The sequence below is a fragment of the Leptodactylus fuscus genome, chromosome 3 (assembly GCF_031893055.1).
Source record: "Leptodactylus fuscus isolate aLepFus1 chromosome 3, aLepFus1.hap2, whole genome shotgun sequence".
Classification (NCBI taxonomy): domain Eukaryota; kingdom Metazoa; phylum Chordata; class Amphibia; order Anura; family Leptodactylidae; genus Leptodactylus; species Leptodactylus fuscus.
In genome coordinates, this window is record NC_134267.1 from 152,906,104 (window position 1) to 152,930,773 (window position 24,670).

Sequence of the window (24,670 nt, forward strand, 5' to 3'; positions counted from 1 at the left end):
CTACATAACATATAGACTATAATTTATTTTTTTTTAAACTGTTGTTTTTGACTCTCTTTTTGATGGACAGAGAAGCTTATCCTGCCCAGCTTTTGTGTCTTCCAACATTAACTTTAGAGTCAATGTATAATGGGTGCAAACAAAAATGTCTGTTTGCAACTATTTTACTTTTACACCCAAAACACTATTAGGCTAAGGACCCACGGGCCGTATTCGCAGCGCTAAAGCGCTGCAGAAAGAACCGCTGTGTGAACACATTGTGGTTCTTTCTGCAGTGATTTTAAGAGAAAGTTTAGAAAGAGAGTTTTCCTCTGCGGACTTTCTGTTAACATTATATTTCCGGGAAAGCCACCAGCGTTTCCATAAATATAATTGACATTCTACGCTTTGCAAAGCCGCAACAGCTTTGCAAATTGCAGCGTGTCCGCACTGCTTTTTTTCCGCAAAGTGGGGATGCGAGTCGCATGAATCCCAACCCCTTTGCTTGCACTGTACAACGTTGCGCTTTTTCCCGCAGCATCTCCGCTGTGGCCAATTCACGGCATTTACGTCTCATGGGGCCCCAGCCTTATACTTTGACCAAGGGGAGTGTGACGCCATCCAAGGAGCAGAAGAGGCCAGAAGAAAGTGCCAGGGAACGACCAGGTATGAAAGTAAAAATAACAAACAGTTGTACACATCTTTCAACACCAATCCTGGGCATCTGGCAACCCCCCAAATGAATCTGTTTTTTTTTTTTTTTTTTTTAAACAGATGCATAATTGCATCCATTTTTCTAACCACTGGTCTAGGTTTCATAATGTCCAAGTTATAATTGTTTGCGTTAACCCACTTTATCCTCAGCTTGTCTGTATTATACATGAGCCCACCCATCTGCACTCAAAAAAGCATCAAGTGAGACAATTACTGTTGTCACCAGAGAAACAGGGGAAAGAATACGGGACAGAAAGTGGATTTCAAGACAGGATTTCATAAAGAGGAACCAAAATAAGTTAATAAAGGATATTAGAAAATATATTAATGTCACAAATGCTGCCAGAAAATCAACAGTTGTTTGAAAGTTTAGGATCACTATAAATTCAGTAGGGCTGATGAACTGAAGGGATTTTAGCATTGTATACACTTGTACCCTATAAATAAGATAGTGTATGTATGGAATCACTGTGTGTGCTATTGTAAAGACCCCAGCAATCATGAGAACAGGGACTTAATGACCAGCCCTCCACTCACTTCTATGGGATGGCCATCTTTGACAGCGCCATAGAAGTGAGTGAAGCAGTGACCACACATGTATACTGCTGTTCCATTCACATTGACAACTTATAGGAAATTTCTTTTTTTTTTTTTTTTTTTTATAGGGTCTTTGCAGTTGGATCCCTATCGATAAGACATTTAGCCCCTACCCTCTGGACAGGTGATAAGTGTATAGTGTACACTGAGACAATCACCATAATGCTAAGGCCTCACGTTGCAGATGCAGATAAAGTGGTAGAAGCACATCACATTATTATTGGTTTTGTTGCATTTTATATTGGGAAAATGTGAACATTTACCCAAGTGAAACTGACAAGCTGAGGTTTTCGAAAATGCATGCAGTTTTTAAAACACAGCTTTTCCGCAGCGTTTTCTTTTCCTGCAATGTGTGGTTGGGATTGGCCAAAATCTCACTCACTTTGCTGGTACTGTACAACGGAGTGTTTTTTTATCCTGCTCTATTCCATTGGCCTTTGCAAGGCCCATGTCACAACTTTTGGCTCAAAAAAATGCACAAAATCTGCAACAAAAAAAGCTATGTTTCCACAAAATGGGGCCTTAGCCTAAGGTTCGGTTCACATTAGCATATGGATTCCATCCAGTTAGAGTCTGCATGGACACCCCCCAAACGGAATACAATCGCAACTGCAAGAGCTGTGCTGTTAAGCACACCGACTCCATAGACTATATTGGGTCCATGTGCTTGCCGCACACTGCCCACATGAATTATTCGTGCGGGCATTGTGCGGCAAGCACAGGGACCCCATTATAGTCTATGGGGTCCATGTGCTTTAACTGCACAGTGCTTGCAGTTGCGTTGGTATTCCGTTCGGTGGGTCCTCATGCGGACTAATGTTAACCAAGGGTAAGACTGTCTAAGTCTTAATTATCTGCAAAAGCATATGTCTCTTGACAGTTGTGGCTTGTCTTGGGATGTCCATGTGTCAATTTCCAAATAGAAGCTGGCATATATTTCAGCTCTTATTTACACCATTTTTTTTCTTTTGTGTAAATAATAGAAATTTTGTCAGGCATTGAATGCTGGCCCACTATGAGCAAAAAAATTAGGTGCAATTTCTCTGTTAAAAAACTTAAATGGGTTACATAATGATTAGCATAATTATATGACCACTAATTTAGTAAATCAAATGAATGCATTACATATGTTTATATATTTAGAAATATACTGACCTCCACCACAAATGACACAACAAGACATATAATGAGTATTACTAACATGTGGACCCTCCAGCTTGTGGGTGTGCAGACAAGCTGTAAAACAAAACCACAAATTAGTAATATGTAGATGATGAAAACTTTTTATAACAATCATAATATATATTATAGAAAAATATTCATCAGATATGTTGTTGTAAATGTCCTTACCTCCAGTGCAACATACATGTTCTTAATATCAGCAAATATGAAGAACAAAGTGAGCGCAACCTCTACCATTAATGTTGCCACAAAAATATCTAAAAAATAATTGGAAAGATTTAGAGACTCAAATTATACAGTATAAAAAATGCTATTTAGTCTGCGTATTAACTCACAGTTTCTATACAGTGGTTGCCGGAAGGGTTTTCCTTTTGAAAAGATAAAGGCCAAGATCACAAGCTGGACAGCAGTCAGTAGCCACAGCGTGGAGTTCTCAAAGCTTTCATAGTTCTTCTTCGTTCTTTTTTCGATTAGCTCATAGGTAAGGTTCATGTTCAAGATTGTGTTATTTGGATAGCAGGCACTAATAAAGATAAGTAAAATCCATTACCCAGTGTTATATGTTATAATACACATTTCCATCATTGGTTCTTTGTTATTATGCTAAATATGAACAACCAAAAAATAAATAAATCATACTGAAAAGCTGTAGGCTCTAAGCCTACAAGGCAGTACAAAGAAGCCATATGACTTCCTAGAATGTAGATGCATGTACTCTATACATTCTTCATCCATTGCCATAAGTCTCTCTAAGAGTAAACCTCCCAAAAACCTGAATGGGACAGAATGTACAGAAAATTTAGCTCCAGCCACTTCCACTTTGACTCAGCTCATCCTTTTGTCTTTGTGCTCTAGCATGGTATAACACACCTTACAGTCACCCTGATATGATATGTCCCACATTATAATGCCCTCCTGCAGTTGCCCTTATAATGTTCCCCTTAAGTTGCCCCCCACAGTGTCAAGTCCCTATCCTGGTGTTGGAAGCCAACATGGCAACATTCATAATAAAATATATCTATAGAAGGAAAGCAGTGGAATGCACAGCCATTAGCAGGATATTAGTGTCTGTCCTTTGATCTGTGTCTTGTTAGACACTTGGTGTCAGATGTGTCATTGGAGGTCACAAGGGTGTGTTAAATGGACATCAATATGGGAAGTTGGCGTGAGTAGTAATACTCATGAGTATAACACCTGGTTAGGAATAAACAGCTATTGTCTCATCAGTATCATAATGATAATCCAATTTCCTGGGCATACAAGGAAATTTGGCCATGACCTAGGCCTGGGATAAGAATTTTGGCCGTAAAGGATTTATTCTAAGTGCAAGAGTACCATACAAAGGTGGACAAAGTCTATTACAACATAAACTGATTGTAGAGACATCATCAAAAAGGCCAAACGAGAATTGAGTGAAGAATTGTGGGTGCATATGGGTGGTAGGGTGTGATTCCATAGGGGGTGATTCCATTATATACTGTACTTTACCCTAAATTCCTATAAAGATATAAGTTATTAAATATACCTATATGTCACAAAAGAAATGCTCAGATTTTCATCACCTAAAATACCATTTTCCAAAAGCAGTGACAAGCATCAGTGACAAGCATGCTGTAAAAGAATCCCTTCTAATAGAAGTCTTACATTTCTATCCAATTCCAAATATTTACCTGAAAACATCCCTTCTGCTGTACCACGGCTGTTCCTGGACTATGAGAAATGCATATGTCTGCATAGCTATTGTAAAGAGAACATTGTACAACACAGAAAACAGCATAGATGGAGAAATCAGTTGTCCTGGTGGTCTGTATGGCGCTAGTTTATGATATGCAGGCGTTGAACTCACTGCAGAAAATGGAAAGAATGACCATTAGAGGCTAAATGTCTAATATCATTATACCATTAGAAAATAAACTATTAAATACACAAATACGTCAAATACTACTTGTTAGTATACAGTAACATTATTTCTTATCAGCAACATGTGTTTAATATCCATTAGACCAAGCACTCTAAAAATGGACATTTAACGGGTGTTTTCTTAATCCACAGGTTAACCTATGTGAATTCTTCCTAACATAGCTATGTCCTAATAGTAATAACAGCCTATATTGGGAACTGTATAGCATACTGGGAAACCATCACATATTAAATACCTTTATTAATAGTCTAAAACTGAAGGAATCATAAATTTAGTGTAAGTATAAAATGACTATTCTATAGGCAAGTATATATCTTTTTTTTTTTTTTTTTTTTTTCCGCCAAAAGATTGTTTCTATAGGATTTTGCTATTGTATGACTGTATATATAAAGCAATGACATATTTACTTACTTGTTAAGAAGATTACAAACATAATTGCAAAGTCATGAACAAGAAACTGATTATTCCCAAAGATGTTTCGTTGCTGGAAGACACATAGAAACATGTTGATTTGGTGTTTGTATAATTTTTGGTTGTTTCAATAGTTACAGCTCCCAGCTTTTATGTCTACTTCTGTATATGGACATGTGGAAGCAGAAAACCATTTTCTATAGCTGTGCCCTGCCTTACTTTAGCTCAAATTTGGTTAAGCCTTAAAGGGGTTTTCCAGGCAAAAATAATTATTTTAAAACATTATGATAGTGTTATTAATGGGTTAATAAGTGCACCCAAATACTTTGATAGTGTTTTGAGTGATTTCTGGGTTTCTCTGGGAGCGCCTAGCTTCTTCTGCATTTGTTTACAAGGTGTAGCTTCCTGCTGTCTCAGCTGATACAATGCATCATGGTAGTTGTAGTGTTTCTCACACTATCACCCTCTCACTCCTCCCCCTCCTTCTCTAACACTCCCTCCCTGTCTCTCTAGCTGTTCATCCCCTCTGCTAACCCTTCCCAATTCACTCAGCCCATCCAGTACCCTATAATATTTTACTTGTCTTCTTCCTGTCTTCCTTCAGCGGGAACGGCTCCTCCTCTTTTGTGATTGCAAGCGCGCAGCTCTGTGCCTTAGCTTCAATACATCTCTATTGTGCAGGCTTCCATGGTTGCAAAATGGAGATGTAGTGTTGGCTTCAGCACTTAGCCAGGACACTGGCTCTTTTGCGCATGCGCGGGCTGATGTCAAGGGAGTAGATGCCATTCCTCACAGAAGGAAGCTTTGACAGGACGAAGATAGGTAAGTATGATGGAGTGGATGGGGAGGGAGTAGTTGTGATGATCTGTTTCCTGATATGAGGAAATGGATCATCATAGGATAATCAGAAAATGTCCCTAGGGTGGTCAAATGACTGCCCCAGGGATATGGGTAAATATATATTTTTGATTAATTATGTTATTTAGAAAGTAGGCGGGGGAGGGTGTTTAGATTAGTGTAGAGTTTTATAGTGATCCCGGACAACCCCTTTAAAGAGCGTTTCTCATCTCAGGATTGTAGATGCTTTTCTGTCTCTTCTTCCCTCCACCTCCTGATATCGGCTCATTTTTACACTGAGCTTGTCCTTGCTGTAAATGGCACAGTTATCTCTTGATTTACATACAAAGATAAGAGAATGGCTAAAATACTGATCTGGACCTCATCAGGTCTCAAAAATTGAAACCTATATGCAGAAAGTGAATGAGAAGAGAATATAGGACTGTAAACTAAGCATCCTGCTGTAAACACAGAGGAGAGAGGTTTCAATGTATCTGAGCAAGATGGATAAAGCAATGCATTGGATAAATCACTCCAGTTAGCTTAAGCTACAAGTCTGAATATAATCCTTTAATGGGAATACCCCTTTAACCAGTGGCGTAACTAGGAATGGCGGGGCCCCGTGGCGAACTTTTGACATGGGGCCCCCCCGACACCAAAGATCTCGACTGAGTCCCTCCTACGCATTCCTGCGCGCTCTATTATGTCCCATAGTGGCCCCTGCACACAGTATTATGTCCCTTAGTGGCCCCTACAGGACTAAATACTGTCACCGCTGACCGCTATACCAGGACAAATTGTGGATAAAAAAAAATCTGGTCCTGTGCATTACAATTTAGTAACTCCATGTGCCTCATATTAATAGCAGTTAACCCCATCATCTCCCTCACATTAACCCCTGTCTGCCTCACCATAAGAGTTACTGATATGTGAGAGACATGGAGGTAATAATAAAGTATCTTCATTACTATTACCCCCAAATGTCTCACATATCAGTAACTCTTATGGTGAGGCAAACAGGGGTTAATGTGAGGGAGATGATGGGGTTAACTGCTATTACTATGAGGCACATGGAGTTACTAAAACACAAGTAATCCCCCCAAATGCCTGATAGTAATAAGTATAGTAACCCCAGTACGTACCTGTGTAGCTTCAGTTTCATTTTCCTGGAGCAGCTTCTTCCTCTTCTCTTCTGTGCAGGAGCTCGGCAGGGATAAGCCCCGCCTCCTCCTCTCATTGGTGGGCCGAGGACAGCAGAGAAAGGGAGGGGGGAGAGAGGGGGATCGTCCTGCAGCGCTGACAGGAGCCAGACCTGCAGCTCCTGTGTGTCAGCCGTTGCTGCAGCTTCGGGGCCCCCTGTTGGTGGAAAGTATTCCACCAACAGGGGGCCCCGATCATTATACTCGGGGGTCCGAAAAGACCTCCGAGCATAATGAGAGCAGCGGTAGCAGCTGTCACCGGGCCCCTAATGTCCCGGGCCCTGTGGCAGCTGCTACCGCTGCTATGGTGGTAGTTACGCCACTGCCTTTAACCCTAAGACCTCCAATTTCTCATAAAATCAATTCAATATCACATATTGAAAAATCTCTTGGAAAGCTGCAATTTACAATTCAACCACTGGGTGTCCCTACAGTTACACATGTAGGATAGACATCTTGCAAGTATTGGAAAATGATGTTTTGCTGTTTGTTTCAGTAATCAAATAAGATTGAACATCTTGAATAACTCATCTCAGAATATGTCAAATCAAGAGAAATTTTAGGCGTGGTAAAATGTTATTCCTTATATTACATAAATATCCATTAAAACAACATATAGATACAGAGATATTTAGGATAAAAGTGAAATCACCTACCCAATAGAGGAGTAAAGTGTTGATGTATTCAATTAATCCAAACATAGACATGTACTTAAACATGCAGAAAGATGTGACGAGAGCTGCCCGTCCTTCCCTGGAAAACAAAACGTATAAAGCTGGGGTCACAAATATTTTAGCCTCATGTTGAAAGGTACTACTTTCTTCTTTCAAGATTAAAAATTTTAAAAAAGAGTACCTTTAACCTTTAGTCACTAAAGGGACTAGCCTGTTTTGACTTTGATATTTTTCCTTCAGTTAATATACAGTATATTATAGAGTAACTTCATTAACTTGCAACTTTCAATATGCGATATGCTCCGCCTTTGAGACAGTCATTTCTATGAAATTAGCTAATACATATTATGGAGATCTCTGATTTATATTTATCATCTGTTATTTTATCATCAAGACCCTCATTTTCAAAACTGTACCCCTGAAAACTGCATTTGGGAAGTAGGTTAACTCTTTGACTGCTTCAGTGGAATTAAAACAATATGGAGGTGAACTTTAGACATTCATTTTTTTCAATGATATGTTCATTTAGCCATAAAATTTACACACCCACAAAGGGTTAAAGAAGAAAATGCAGCATACTATTTGTAAACTGGTGTTTGGAAGGAGCACTAATGGGCTTTGAAAGAGCAGATCTGTGTGCTGGATTTGTTTTCAGGTGCCATGAAATTCATTACACCCCTGGATAAATTCCTTGAGGGGTGCAGATTACAAATGTCAGGGGATACCATTTTACTAGCATTTAAGGGGTACAACAGTGTCATATATGTGGGCATAAACTGCAGTTTGGGCAGATGCAGAAGAGAAGGAACACTATTTAGCTTTTAGAGATCAGATTAAGATGTCACGTCATGTTTGCAGAGCCTCTGAGATGCCTGTAAAGTGACATTCCTAGGAATTGGGACATAGTGAGACTATTATTTAGAGATTTGAATATATGACACATGGTGAAAAGTGAATATGTAAGTTATGCGGAGTACATTGAGTACACTGAATTCACCACTATTTCCCACTACTTGCTAGGGTTGGGGGAATTCAGAGTGGTCCCTTCTGGTGTCTTTTCCCTCATACTATCTAAATCTGGTGTCTATCCTAGGCTAGCACAGTTTACGCATTTCCCTTCCTGTGGTCATATTTGGAGTCTTTGTAGTTTCATTACACACATTATATGTTTTTTCATTTTTTTCTGATGATGCAGCCATATGAGGACATGTTTTTCTAGTTGCATCCTGTTTTAAGAGTACCTCTGTCTAAAAATACAGTTAATAAGAAATTACCTTTATTTTCATTGCCTATAACAGGTATCCCATAACCTACATAAGGCTATGATTGCCACTAATAACTGCAGCCTTCTAGTGGAAAGATTATATTATTATATATACATTTTGTTACCTAAATCTATTCTGACATAGATTCATAATGATTTTTATTGCCTATAAGTTTGTTTATTATGACATTCGACCTTTTATCACATGCCTTTCCATAGTGTGTATAAATGACATGTCAGTAAGGTCTGGAGGAGTCTCTACTCTGAAATGCGTAATCACTAGAGATGAGCGAGTAGTACTTGATCGATTAGGTATTCGATCGAATACTACGGTATTCTAAATACTCGTACTCGATCGAGTACCACTCGCTGTTCGAATGTAAAAGTTCGATGCAGAACCAGCATTGATTGGTCGAATGCTAATACAGTCGGCCAATCAATACTGGTTCTTCTCCTACCTTTAGAAGTCTTCTCCCTGCAGCTTCCCCGCGGCGTCTTCCAGCTCTTCATTCACTCTGCCAGGCATCGCGCCTGGGCAGAGCCAACTGCGCATGTCCGCTTGTAGTGCGGGCATGCGCATTCGGCTCTGCCCAGGCCCGATGCCTGGCAAAGTGAATGAAGAGCCGGAAGACGCCGCGGGGACGCTGCAAGGAGAAGACTGCTCGGAGGATCCAGCCCGACCCTCACTCATGGACTTGGTAAGTATAATTTGATTGAACGTTGCCTACCCCTGAAACGAGCATTTCCCCCCCCATAGACTATAATAGGGTTCGATATTCGATTCGAGTAGTCGTATATTGAGGGGCTACTCGAAACAAATATCGAACCTCGAACATTTTACTGTTCGCTCATCTCTAGTTATCACTGATCTGGTGAATAAAGGTTTTTCAGCATTTTTCAGCCTGGCTATCCATTTATCTAAAGTTTCTACTTTGGGAGCACGGATGCTGCCCTGCAGTTTTTTCTACTTGTGGCTATATCTCTGCCCATTGTTGGTTGACGAGAGATGACAAAACAACACAGCTCTGCATTACAAGATCTGATAAGGCGTTAAGACTTGCACAACAATATAAGGTGTGAATCCATCTTGAGGGAGTGTCTGGCTCCCTGTTGTATTACTTTCCCTGTTATAGTGAGGCTCTGCACAAGGGAGCACCTTTTACCATTTTTCTTTCCAGATAGCCAATGTTTTTACTAATAACAATATTGCAATTATTTTCAACAGATATTACTTTATTCTAACTGTCGGTGTAATTTCATACAAATGTTTTATGTATTTTACTTCTTTCTTGTCCTACAATAATAAAATATACTCTGCTGAAAATAATTCCTTGTTACTTCCTGACCCTCACTAGTATAAAATACACTAAAATAACAAGCATAATTATTTTCATTCTATTATTTTACAGTTACTGTATATAATTATTATGGTTAAATTAACCAAGAAAAAAATCTAGTTTACCATTGTATGCTACAGTATTATATATGTTTATTACTAAGGGTTTCTTATAACTTGTATGCTTACTTAAGTAATTCTGGAACACACTGAATATTGGTGACGTGAGAATTAAAAGGAGCAGCCACTGAGGCTTCCGCCACTGACAATGATATTCCAGCATTGGCCATTTTCAGAGCCTACAAAAGAACAATTTAATGATTATTGTTCATTTAAGGTTTGTTATTATTTAAGACCATGTTCACTACAAAAAACCTCTCTCAAGGCAGCTATAGCTGTAAATGAGAGATATTGTGTTTAATCTCTGTACTATCCTTCCCATACCGATGATCCCCCTACCTTCACTATATATGTACTCTATATCAATGCTGACTGAATGGGCTCTCACTACTGCAATCATAAAGCTGTGCTGTGTATTCTGGTCAAACAGATGTCACCCTTCTGCTGTTACTCACTCTCCATCTCATATCACATGTGTCAGACTGAAATTTCCCCACTGTGGGACTATTAAAGGATTATCTTATCTTAGCTTATCTTATATGTAAGTACAGTGCCTGTATTATGCGGCACAAGTGACATAGTAAATTCAGTGACAGTAAATTGTGGATTTTTGTTACAGTCAAGGAAGTTAAAAACAAATCTGAGTTACAAAAATTGCCACATTAATGCACTTACCGCACAGTCATTGGCTCCATCTCCACACATGCCCACATAGTAGCTAGAAAACAAGGAGATTGGATTGTATTGCCATAGTCAAACATGCACAAGTAAAAGCATACCTCCCAACTTTTGAAGAACCGAAAGAGGGACAAAATGTGCGGCGCGCGTAGCGTGCCGCGGCAAATTTAGCCCCACCCACTTTTGTGTTGACTCCACCCACTCGTTAATTTTTCATGTGCCCGCACACAGTATAATCCTCCTACAGTCACCTGTAAATTATATGTCCCCCCCTCTATCTCCCCCCCAGTTTCATATACACCCTTCATCTGCCCCCAGTTTCATGTCCCCCATCTCTGCCCCCAGATTCATGTCCTCTCCATCTCTGCCCCCAGATTCATGTCCCCCATCTCTGCCCTCAGATTCATGTCCTCTCCATCTCCTCCCCCAGATTCATGTCCCCCATCTCTGCCCCCCATTTCATGTCCACTCCATCTCTGCCCCCAGATTCATGTCCCTCCATATCTGCCCCCAGATTCATGTCCCCACATCTCTGCCCCCAGATTCATGTCCCACATCTCTGCCCCCAGATTCCTGTCCCTCCATCTCTGCCCCCAGATTCATGTCCCCCATCTCTGCCCCCAGATTCATGTCCTCTCCATCTCTGCCCCCAATGTCATGCCGTCCTCTCCATCTCTGCCCCCAGTGTCATGCCGTCCTTTCCTTCATCTGCCCCCAGATTCACGTTCCACCTCCACATTAAACTTACCTTCTCCTCCGCTCCCTCGCCGCTCTCTGCCCGCCTCTCTCGCTGACACATGCGGCTGAAGGAAGGAGCTGACACAGGTCAGCTCCTCGCTTCGCCGCTGCCCGCCTCTCTCCCTGACACATGCGGCTGATGCTGCTCACGTGCTGGCTTCGCCGCTGCGTCTCTCTCTCGCTGACACATGCGGCTGAAGCGAGGAGCTGACCTGTGTCAGCTCCTCGCTTCGCCGCTGCCGCTGGCTCCTGGCTTGTACATCACGTCTACAAGCCAGGAGCCGGCGGCAGCAGCGAAGCGAGGAGCTGACACAGGTCAGCTCCTCGCTTCAGCCGCATGTGTCAGCGAGAGAGAGACGCAGCGGCGAAGCGAGCACGCGAGCAGCTTCAGCCGCATGTGTCAGGGAGAAAGGCGGGCAGCGGGAAGCGAGGAGCTGACCTGTGTCAGCTCCTTGCTTCAGCCATGTGTTCAACTCAGATCTGCGTCCTCTGGACGCAGATCTGAGTTGAAATCGGGACATACCTCCCTCCAACCGGGACCGCGGGACATGTCACCCAAATCGTGACTGTCCCGCGGAAATCGGGACGGTTGGGAGGTATGTAAAAGACCTACAAAAAATGTTACCATATGGCTTTATTCACACACCAGGTGGTCAGTCATTGTAAGCTAAAACCAGGAGCCGGCTGAAAACACAGAACATGTGCAAATCTATTTATTTAATATTGTCTCCATGTAGACTCCACTCCTGGATTGGGCTTAGGTCTTATTCAAGTGAAAAATGGCCATGTGAAGTCCATACAAAGCAGATTTAGTAATAATGAAAGCAAATAGATCATGGACGTCAAAAAAACGATAAGCCCTTTCAATGTTTTTCATGGACATTGTGAATAAGGCCTAAGACCGGGTTCACACAATGTATTATGGCACGTAATGTGGTATGTAGATAGGAGCCGGTACCGTATACTCGGCGCTATTTTGCGGCGCGTATACGGTACCGGCTCCCAGTGAAAACAATGGGAGCGTATACGGCCCGCAAAAGCTCCCGTGCCGTCTACGTACCACATTACGTGCCATAATACATCGTGTGAACCCGGCCTTACACTGATGCCAATTACATACCAAACATTGACGTATAAATAAAACATAATGCTGTCTTGTATTAATAAGGAAGGGTGTGTGTATGTGCGCATAGAAATGAATTGTAGGTACTTATTAATAAACGTTAAGTTTTCTGTTCATGAATTTGGAGTTGGTATACTAATAATTTGGTGAATGAGCATGGACTTACTAGTCCACTTGCAATATTATTGAGCATTCAGTTTGAGAAAGACAAGACGGCTATGAATTCTTAAAGAAGTAGTATTCCATGAAGAAAAAGCAATGTGTGAATCTACAGGAGCACTAGAGACAACTACAGTGGGCAAAAGATCACACTGAACAGAGGAAAGCCAGTGGAAGATATTTAGACCGATGACTGTCTTAATTTGGCATTGAACAAAAATTTGTGAGATGTAGAATAGGATTCAACTACCTGCCACAAATCAATAAGGTGCAAACAGTGATTCACAGCAAAGGGCATCCAATTGTTAACCTGGCCAAAGTTGATTTTGACAGCAAATTTGTGGCTCCACTTGAAAACCTTGTATGAATGAGGCGCCTGTCACATTACTGCAGTGTAGATTGTAGTACACATTGAGCACAACTGAAGCATTTACAGAAGTTTTTGGGTACTGCAGAATTCTGTTTTGATATTCTGGTATTGATCCGGCATACATTTCTTTTGATATATAAACATTTGCATTTAGAGAAACATCACATTTTCTACATACTTGCAAAATACTCATTTTGTTCAGAAGAACAATATGGGTAAGTTCACATGGAGTTTTTTGGTCAGGATTTTGAGGCCGTATCCACCTCAAAATCCTGACCAAAAAGACAGCTCCCATTGAAATCAATGGGAGCCACTCGGGTCTTTTTTTCCAGGAGTCGGTATGTTCCAGCTCCCGGAAAAAAAAGTGAAATGCTCATTCTTCAGGGCGATTCGCCTCACGATTTGCCTGAAGACACTCCCGACTAGGCCCATTCATAGGGCCTAATCCGGAGCGGAGGTTCCGTTCCTAAAAACCCGGTGTGAACTTACCCTAATACAACTTGAATTCACCCCTTCCTTCTGCATTCAACAACCCTGGTCTAATGAAATTTTGCTACACACAATCATACTTACTCAAGTTTTCGATATTCATCTATAATTGCTGATTTCTGTCCAGGGGACATTCTTGCAAAAACGGTGCCATTCATTAATATCTGTGGGGAGAAAAAAGCAATATAGTTACCAAAAATTGCCAACATTTAGAGGATCCAAAATGCCTATTTCTTCATATTATTCTATTTTATGACTTATAAATTTTATAATGTATGTACTGTAAAAAAGAGAAAATACTTATTAATATATTATTTTTACTGTGGTAAACTGTTGAAACTGAAGATTAATTAATGAATTAATTAAATTATCATTATGGCTTAGTTGTTTTCCTATTAGTCTAAAGGACTCATATATTAAGACTGTTCAGAGAAAGGTTTAGCAAAATAAACTGTGATAAGTAGATATAGAACCATGTACAATGAATAACGATAGAGCAACAATAACTACAGATTTGTCCTTCCTTAACCGCAGTACTCGCTGGACATATTCAGATAAGTTTATCATTGTATAAGTTAAGTAGAAATGGATGACGTTATGAGATTCATTTTGAGGAACATTCGTGTGGTTTGATCCTCTAGTTTGTTTTTGGCCGAACTTGTTTAGCATGGACCAGAAGTGGTATTATTATACTCTGGGATCTTAGCAGATCCTAGTGAAGAATGTGTTGAGGCCTAGGGGTGCCTTATTTATCTTGGGCATCCTCATGGCATTTGGCAGTCCCCCAGTATCCTCTTCAGACCTCTTCTACACCACACACTGGGTTGTAAGGACCCTGAAGAGAGTGGTGGGGTCCACTAGACACCCAGGAGAGGTGAGGTATGGTGAGTATTATTACTTGTTATTTTTACTCTTCTCACCTTGGCATCCACTTATACTCTGGGATCTGAGGAGACCTCCAAAGTATAATAATGTTTTGTGGGTGACAAATTCCAAAATTTAAAGACACTACATCTTGTGTAAAATATCAATAAACAAAGTACAACAAGAACCAATAGTAATCCAGTAATCAAGCAGGTAAAATCTTTGCTAAACAATGTACATGCATACAAATGGCTGCTGTATGTCACTTACTTTTGGTAATAAATCACTAAAATATTTCTCCAGATTTTCATAAGTCTTCCCACTCAATGAAAAATGATAAACACTACGTTGTGTTTTAGCATCCGAAACATCTTCAAAATTGATGGATATTTCCTGATAACACATTTATTGATATGTATAATTAGAAAATTACTTTACAAAGCGTGAACATCACACAGAACACTGGCAATGTAGGAACAAAATAACTTGTCAAGTGTAGGATACATACTGTACAACCAGGGGTGAACCATGGCTTTCTGCTGCCTGAAGCAGACGTCAGAAAGCCACCCCCCCCCCGTCCCGGAGGAGGGGCCGATCAGAAGGGGGCGGTGCCGAGCGGAGCGAGCGTCTTTAGCAGGCAGAGAGCAGGCACGGAGAGGACCTGCTCTCTGCCTGAGCGTGAGGGGCGGCTGCTGGAGCAGCGCTGCTCCAGCGGCCTCCCCAATCCACCGCTCAGTGACGGTGACCCTAAGCCAGTCCAGGATAGCTTGTCCTGGACTGGCTTAGGTCAGCAAAAATGCCGTCCTCCCTGTGGCCCTGGCATAGCGCCGCCTGAAGCGGTCACTTCAGGTTGCCTCATGGGAGGTGCGGTGCGGTGCTGTGTACAACCTATCATTTTTTAGGACTTTTCAGAATAAGCTGTCATGTGTGTACCTGGAATAGCACTATTAACATCTGGACATTATATGAATCATATACTAAGTTTATCAGCAATTTTATTATTTTGCAGATTCCATTTCTAATTGTCAGTTTTCCCACAGGTCATCTAGAGAATGGATAAAGAATAGATTTTATAATATCTCACATACTGGAGAGAAGAGGAGATTCTGTACCCCTAACTGTATATTTCACATTGTTATACCTTTTCTCTGTGTAGTCTCCACTCCTGGAACTGGCTTACAAACATTTATGCAAATCACTGACCACAACACTGACGTGTGACTAAAGACTAAAATGATGTCTATGAGAATCAAGGCCAGCAGATAACCCTGCTTATTTTCAGGTTGCGTGCTCTCTGTAAAAAACAAACAAAACAAAACAAAAAAAAAAGACTTTTCTTTTTTTTTTTTTACTATCCTTTACTATGTCTTTATGTTTGTGAAAAATGGACAGCACAAACAACTGGCATCTCTATAGAGAAGGAGCAGCAGCATGGAGGACTGTATAAAGCAGTACAGACCAATATTGATAAAAAAAATCTAGCACTGGAGTGAGACAGTAAACATTTGCTAGACGCTCAGCATCTGTAAGTGTCTGTACCTCTATCTCTGCTGCTGCCCTCACCATATCCTCTCTTGCCTTCTAAGGGCACCATTTATAATCTGATGCCATAGTGAAGCTGTAAATCTGTTTCCTCTCTGAAGATGGATTTTACCAGTGAGTTAAAAGAGAGTAAACAAGAAGCAGGGGGAGGAAGATAGAAACCTAATAGATGGTGAAAGAGACATTTCTGTAAAAATCTAAGTGTAAATTTTTTTAACCGATTTATGGAAAAAATATTTTAGACTTTTTTATATATTATGACTGTTGTAGAGCAAGCATCGCTGAAGGAATTTGAAAACAACAGAATTTGTTAGAATTGTTGAAACATGGTATAACCACATAAATAAAATTGGCCCTACCTGTAATTTATCGCATTTTGCACTCTGTGGATATTCGAGAAGTTTCCAGGTGACAGAAGCAGGGCAACTGCTTTCAGGAGCTTGAGCTTCCACCAAAACTATTTTGCTGCCTTCAGGAATCATTCCACAGTTCTTTGCAACTGTAGTGGCTGTTTGTATGTTGTCACCTATAGAAAAAAATATTTAAAGTGTACCACCAATTATAAAACCCCTCTCATAAATCAATAGTACATGTGAATATAAGAAACATTTTACTATATCTTACTAAGGAAATATATTTCCTTCTCCAGTGCTCCTTCTTCTTGCTCTCTGCCTCTTTACTTTAACTAGTCTATTTGTTTACATAGAGTCTCATCTGTATCCAGTTCACACACAGAAGTCTATGGAGAGGCAATGGGGAGAAGGTGGTGGCTGTGGGGAGATTTATTGCCTCACTCTGTGCAGTTATAGAGTCTTATCTTGAAAATACAGCAGTGTCAGAAGGGTTACTTTACTTGTAGCAGTTAATAGCAGCTGCAGTATGGGTGCTATTCCTAACAGCCTCCTCTTCCCCTACCCCTTCTCTATAGAGTAATATGTAAAAAGTAGCTCAGCTTCATAAATGGAGAAGGAGAAAGATGTGTCCCTGTAATGTAGGACTAATGTTTCCCCTTGTCTGCCCTGGCTATGTGTGGGAGATAGGAGACAACTATTTACTATATATATATATATATATATATATATATATATATATATATATATATATATATGTAGTAAATAAATATATTAATAATATAGTTATTAAAGAATGTTTACAAACATTACACAACAGTATAAACCTTCATAGAAAGTATAGCAGTCAAGTAGAAGTCTGATTTTTCTTGTTACTCTATTCAACAATAATGAAAAAAACATGTAACTTATTCAGTACTACCACCAAAAGATTAAAGTACTATTGAGAGTGCCAAATCCTTTTATACATTAGCAATATATTAATCAGGTCAAGTTGCCTAAACTATAATAATGGTATAAAAATTCATTTATAAATCTAGGACACATGTATACAATAGAAAGCCACAGCCTTGTTCTACTGTATGTTCTTACTTTTATCGGGATATCAATCAAATATGCAGTTTCATCATCAGATTTACAATGAAACTTGTCTGTTTTATTGATCCTTACAGGAGATGAGCGAGTATTATTCGATCGAGTAGGTATTCGATCGAAAACTACGGTATTCGAAATATTCATACTCGATCGAATACTACTAGTTATTCACAGTAAATATTCGATTCAGAACCAGCGTTGATTGGCCAAATGCTATACAGTGTAAAGCATTCGGCAAATCAACACTTTTTCTGCAGCAGGCTCGTCTTTGCTAGTCGGGAGAGCTGGCAGCTTGCTGTTACGAGGGAGCTGACTTTTTCTCATAAGAATGCATTGACCAACGTTGATTGACCAGTGTACAGCATCCGGCCAATCAACGCTGGTTCTGCCGGAGGCTCGTCTGTGAGGAGGCGGGGTCTAAAATTGGACCACAGCAGTCTCCATTGTGGTCCGATCTTAGACTCCGCCTCCTCACAGACGAGCCTTCGGTAGAACCAGCGTTGATTGGCCGAATGCTGTACACTGGCCAATCAACGCTGGTAAATGCATTCCTATAAGAAAAAGTCAGCTCCCTCGTAACAGCAAGCTGACAGCTCTCCTGACTAGCAAGGACGAGCCTGCTGCAGAACCAGCGTTGATTTGCTCGTCTTTGCTAGTCGGGAGAGCTGGCAGCTTGAGGTTATGAGGGAGCTTACTTTTTATCAGTGCAACTGCAAGTGCTGTGCAGTTAAAGCGCACGGACCCCATAGACTATAATGCAGTCCGTGTGCTTTAACTGCACAGTGCTCCTCCTAAACACTCTCCTCCTGCTACTCGTGAACTTGGTGACTCTCCTTTAGTCGAATAGTGGTTTCCCTTGAAACGAGCATTTTTTCCCATAGACTATAATGGGATTCGATATTCAATCGAGTAGTTGAATATTGAGGCTCTACTCAAAACGCATATTGAATCTCGAATATTTCACTGTTCGTTCATCTCTAATCCTTACCTGTTATCATAACAGTCCTGATGTTGGCAGCATTCATTTCCTCCAGGACAGGCTTAGTCTCTGGCTTGAGACGATTTTCAAGTATAAGCAAACCAAGAAAGTACATGTCTTTTTCAACGTCTTCCCTTTAAAGAGATATGGGAATGAATTCAATTTACTGTGTAGTATCTGAGTTACTCATGAACTGGTTTGATAACTGTCTTAAATTAAATGGATAGTTTGGAAATCATGAACATAAGCATTTATAATTTCTATAAAGCCTGTTATTTCTGGACTATATAGCCTTCTACAGCATTCCAATGGACATTACTAAACAAATTGCTTCATGTTGTGCTGTTTTACATTGTGGATATGCCACATAATAATAGTTTGTATGAATATTTGTATATATTCCCGTATTAAAAGGGCTGTTCCACTGCGGTTGATAGAACACCCCTACTTTTGGAAAAGCCATGGTTGAGCTCAAACCACAGTTAGCTGAGATAGGGGGAAGGAGACTCAGTGAGTTTGGATAAAGACTCTATTAAAAAGGCTCTAAGATTGGGAAAAGTCATTTTTTGCTAAGCACATACTTGCATAGCCTTTAGAAAGGCTATTTCACACGTACCTATTGTATGTAAATTGCCTCAGAAGTCATTTTTTATTTATATGCTCACTGTGCACTCCGCTCTGCTATTCTCTATGTGTATGTACAGCAGAGGCTGCTGTGCTGATGACCCATCTCTCTGCTCTCATACACATACAGAATAGCAGACACAGACACTTCTGGAGTGCATGGAGAAGGCTAATTAGTATATGAATAAAAATGGACTTATTCAAAAATTACTGAGGCGATTTATATACAAAAGGTACGTGTGAAATAGCCTTTCTAAAGGCTATGCATGTATGTGCTTTGCTAAAAAGGGCTTTTCCCAATGACAGAGCCCTTTTAATAGAGTCTACATCCAGATACCAAGCCAAGTCAGATGTTCTGCTAAGAGAGATAGAGAGGGGAAGAGAGAGAGAGACTAGCCCATATGTATAGACAGGAGACTGGAAAGATATTGCTACCAGCCCTGAGAAAGGAAAGTAGATAGAAAGAAGTTCCATTGTGGAGAAGAATCTGAGATTTTCCTGAGCCTAAGAGAAAAAATCTTGCTTCCCTTAGGAAAGACAAAGCCTTCCTGGGAAAAAGTTTTACAGCTCCATATAGAGAGAGGGAGATAGAGAAAGAGAGAGAGAGAGAGAGAGAGAGAGAGAGAGAGAAAGAGAGAGAGAAAAAGAAAGAAAGAAAGAAAGAAAGAAAGAAAGAAAGAAAGAAAGAAAGAAAGAAAGAAAGAAAGAAAGAAAGAGAAAGAAAAAAGAAAAGAAGAGTAGAAGTGAAGTTGAAGTTATCAGGCACTGTTAATATTTATTACTAGGCTTTCTTGGCTAAAAGCCATTGCCTGGCTCATCCCCCAACCTACAGTGCAACTCCCACAGAGAATTGTATTGCTGCATTACATTGGAAGCTCCACTGGTTCCTGTTGTGCTGAAGATCACCATAGAAAGCGTCCCGGAGGAATCTACCACCAACATCAGGTACCCTGTAGGCCCCTTCAGCACTGCACCAACACAGTAGGTAGGCTGGAGGAGACAGCTGAGAGGTTTGGCCACTGTTGACAACAACAACAACCTTCAGATTGCCTCCAGAAGAACAGTGCAACTCATATTTGAAGGACATGAGCTCCCCAATGTTATATTATGGAAAATAAAAATAATAGAACTAACAGACCATCTTTAAAATCTATGTTACTTATTTTGTATTAGTAAATCGCATTAACTGTATCATTTCTTTACCTTTCAATGCTCTCTAAATCATCCCGATTTCCATTTGTAAGAGTTTTGTATGCCACTCCAATTACTCGCAATCCCTGAAATGTATAGATTTCCAGCACTTCCGAAAATTCTTTTGGGACTAAAGAATTGGATTAAATTTTTAAGTACAATTGAATAATTTACAAAAATAAACAAATTTCCTATTATTTCCTACCAATGGTAAAACAAAGTCCCTAATATTTCTGAATGTAATGTTTAGCAAATAATTTAAGTTACAAAATTCAGTTTAAGATTTTATCAACTTACTTGTTTCTGGCCGGCAAAAACTGGCCACCATCTCAGGAGCTCCCTTCATGTAGACAATCAGCTCATCCTCTTCTATAACCTCAGTGATTACAGTCATACGTTGTAAGGCAGAGGAGAAGGGATACTGGAACAAAACTGTTATACCTTGCACTGTATCCTGTGAGGAAAAGAGAAAATCTTTTTAATAGCTTAACAATTGTGTCTTTATTCCATTTTATACCTATGGTCTATCAAGTATTATAAACAATAGTTTTGCTGCCCAATATTAAAAGACTCACAATCCATGCATTTGGCCCAGGAAGGACAACCATGTTCTGTGAAGAATGTTCCTTACTAACTTCCTCATCTGTAGCCTTTAACACCTAAAAGAAGAAATCAATTAAATAAACTCATAAAGCGTTCACCTTAGTATAGGTGATTGTGATTTCTATAGTAGACTACATGGAATTAGATTAGATTAGATTAGATTAGATTAGATTAGATTAGATTACCCAGCCTGTTGCTTCAAACATTTTCAGGTCCAAAGGATCACCTTGTAATTTCCCATCTACCATGATCACTGAGTGGCAGCTTGCCATAGCACCAAACATAGGTCCCCAAGTGACTTCATTCATCTGGTCATGCTTAAGCATTTCCTGAAAACTAAATACAGCTACAGTAAGTTTCCAGATGCCTAAAATACATGGTGTGCAATATATACAACAGCAATTCTCAACTCATTAGCACAGGGAAAACCCTGGAAATGATTTTTCCTGGGAATCATTTCTCCCTCCAAAAATATTGGTGTAAAGAAGGGTAAAAGATTTTACAAATTTATATTTTGGATGATTTCACTTGTACACATGGCAGTAGGCTGTGTGCTGACCCTGTTTTAATAGTGGTTTAAAATACAGTGGCCCAGATTTACTAATAGACAGTGCGAATTTAGATAGGTGCATAAGAATTATCACAGTAACTGGTACTGTATGATAAATCAGGAATATCTTTAGACTGTCTAACTATAACACTAAATCTGAGCACTTTTTCATGCATTTTAAAAGTATTTTTTTCTTTTTATTCTTAAAAAGCTGCAACCAGTTTTCACTATAAAATATACAGCATACAGCAGGGGTACTCAACTACTTTTAGTAAAGGTCCATTGACCAGATACACTATCAATTAAAGGTCCTAGATTGACAACAGCTGAACATGTCCAGCACAGGAAAAACTAGGAAAACAATATTTCCTAATGTGGCATTATACTGTGTAAGGGACACTAAGAAGAATTATACTGTGGGTGGGGCATTAAGGAACTTTATATTATGAGTGGGGGCGCTAAGGAGTTTTATACAATGTGTGGGGGACTAAGGAGTATTATACAGTGGGTGGGGCGTTAAGGAGTTTTATACAGAGGGTGGGAGCACTAAAGAGAATTATACAGTGCATGGGGGCAGTAAGGTGCACTATATGGTGGGTGTGGGCACTAAGGAGCATTATACAGTGGGTGAAGGAACTACGGAGCATTATACGGTGGATGGGGACACTGAGATGTATTTTATGGTAGGTGGGGGCATTAAGGAACATTATACTGTGTGTGGGTCCACTGAGGAGCATTATAAAGTTTGTGGGCAAAAGGGGGAAGGCAACAGGTTTGATTACCGATCACTGCTGCCACTAGTGCAAGGGACTGGACCATGAGACAACTTGTGGGTAATGAAGGTCTCTACTGCCCACTGTCATAATGAAACTGCCTGAGACAGGCTTTGGACTGTGGTGTGCCAGTTGAGTATTCTTGGTATAGAAAATAGTATAGTTTATAAAATATAAATTAAACAATGTTTTATTTTTTTATTTTTGAGGTCTTGGCCATTTTTTTAGGTCAGTGACTCTTTCATGAAAACTCTAGGTATAGCCCTCTTTAGGTATAACTTTTCTATCGGGCTTTAATAAACAACAAAAAAAAAACACCTGTACAAAATATAAAATTAAAAATTCCACAAAAATGCCAAAAAAAAAGCTTGTCACAACGTATTTAAAATCGCAGAATTTTACATACATGTTTAAATAAGGAGAAAAAGTATTTTCTTCTGGGGAAGGCCTATCCAGGTTGCTAAGAACCATAGGGTTCTAGGGAATCTTAGACAAAAATAACTGGTATTTCTACTGAAAATATTTCTTGATGGACATTAAATATGATATGTAAGTTAATAACTAAAAAAAGTACCATGTTTCTCCTGCTGGTATTATGCCCATTAAGTCAAGTCCGTCTTCTGTTAAAGTACCAGTCTGAAAACAGAAGAAAATTGAAAACCATAAACCAGCATTAAATATTTCACAAATCATGTAGAAATTACTAATGTATATATAGCAGGCATGTAAAATTATAATATCTGTTTGCAGTATCAATCTCCTTTTTATCTATCTTTGCACTTTAAAGGGGCTCTATCATCAGGAAAAGTCATTTTTAACTAATCACATCCTTGCATAGGCTTTAGAAAGTCTATTCCACACCTACCTTTAGTATGTAGATTGCCTCAGTTGTTTCTGAATAAGTCAGTTTTTATTCATATGCTAATTAGACTGGTGCACAATACATCGTGCACTCCTCTCCTATTGTTTCCTATGGGAGGCTGCTGCTGCTGCTGCTGATGATGATGATGACTCAGCTTCCTGTTTGCACAAACACATAGGAGATAATAAAAGAGACGAGTGCTGCTGGGAACTTCCTGTCCTTGGTGGAGGCTCATTAGCATATGAATAAATCTACATACTAAAGGTAGGTGTGGAATAGCCTTTCTAAAGCCTATGCAAGGATGTGATTAGTTAAAAATGACTTTTCCCAGTGATAGAGCCCCTTTAACCTCTTAAGGATGAAACATTTTCATGCCCAATGATTTGCTTTGTTTTCCATCTTTATGTTCTGAGAATTATCATTTTCAAACAATTCTGTCAGTGTAGACAAGTTGGATTTCTTTAATGACACTGTTTTGAGGTACATATAATATATTTAATAAGTTTTAATAATTTGGAGAGGGGTAGAAAAATAGCAATATCATAATAGTTTTGTATAATATATATAATTTAGAAAAATAAAAATATTGTGGATGATTTATTAAACCTGTCTTAAGGAAGAAAACCCACAAAAACCTTTTCCCTCCCTACACCCCTCACCTGCCAGTCTGTTACTCGCCAAGCTTCCTTCGTGTATGCTGCCCTCATATCCCTACAAGTCAGCTTCTCCTCACTCTTGACCAGATACCATTATGTATTTTATATTTGTCTTTATCTCCGCTCAGCTTTTAATCCCATGATTCATTAGTGATGAGTCATTTACGAAGGAGTTGGCTATATATGCCGGCTCTTTGAAGAGAACTAGGGGAATTGGCCCCCATAATGACAATCCCTACCCTATATGTGGCTAACCCTGCCCCTTACAGGGCTAATCTGGCCTCCGAATGGGTCACAGTCTTATTTTAATCTAATATGATTTGGTCCTGTGGATAACAGCATCCAGGAGGACATAACATTCGGGTAAGGAGGAGTTAATGACATTGTACATGTGGTAGAGAGCATTTATTTGTTATTTAGCAGTTTGGGAACCTGAAGAGATCCAAATGATCCAGCTCACTAGAAAGAGCCGACGTTCCCATGACTATAATGTCTCCGGACAGCATTGCATGGGCAGTTGTAGACTGTACTATATATAGCAGTTGTGGGGCAGAGTAATTATACTTCTCTATATATTCTCCTCAGTAATCTAACAATCTAAAAGTATATAGGGAGGCTGAGCTATGAGCGCCGTCTCCTTGTCACATGAACTCTCTACTCTTCAGTAGTTAGTGAGAGAAGTTTCTGTCCCCCCACCACACCCCCAAACACCCCCATGGAGAGTCTGTGTAGTACAGCCCATCGTACAGGAAGTCTTTTTATCAGGGCTCGTTCCTGACCATGGTCATGT

General features: G+C 39.8%; 1 protein-coding gene across 1 annotated transcript in view; it reads right to left on the reverse strand.

Moving 5' to 3' along the window:
- LOC142197905 (putative cation-transporting ATPase 13A4) overlaps nt 1-24,670 on the reverse strand; it is a 74,410-nt gene that overhangs the window by 628 nt on the left and 49,112 nt on the right. The window contains exons 13-29 of the mRNA XM_075268583.1: nt 22,937-22,998; nt 21,225-21,375; nt 21,012-21,095; nt 20,734-20,890; nt 20,449-20,566; nt 18,631-18,755; nt 16,557-16,723; nt 14,926-15,048; nt 13,876-13,955; nt 10,910-10,952; nt 10,304-10,413; nt 7,497-7,593; nt 4,805-4,877; nt 4,143-4,317; nt 2,808-2,995; nt 2,641-2,729; nt 2,446-2,526 (exon numbers count right to left, since the gene is read on the reverse strand). Of these exons, the coding sequence (XP_075124684.1) occupies nt 2,446-2,526; nt 2,641-2,729; nt 2,808-2,995; nt 4,143-4,317; nt 4,805-4,877; nt 7,497-7,593; nt 10,304-10,413; nt 10,910-10,952; nt 13,876-13,955; nt 14,926-15,048; nt 16,557-16,723; nt 18,631-18,755; nt 20,449-20,566; nt 20,734-20,890; nt 21,012-21,095; nt 21,225-21,375; nt 22,937-22,998 (1,923 nt within the window). The remainder of the gene's footprint in view (nt 1-2,445; nt 2,527-2,640; nt 2,730-2,807; nt 2,996-4,142; nt 4,318-4,804; nt 4,878-7,496; nt 7,594-10,303; nt 10,414-10,909; nt 10,953-13,875; nt 13,956-14,925; nt 15,049-16,556; nt 16,724-18,630; nt 18,756-20,448; nt 20,567-20,733; nt 20,891-21,011; nt 21,096-21,224; nt 21,376-22,936; nt 22,999-24,670) is intronic.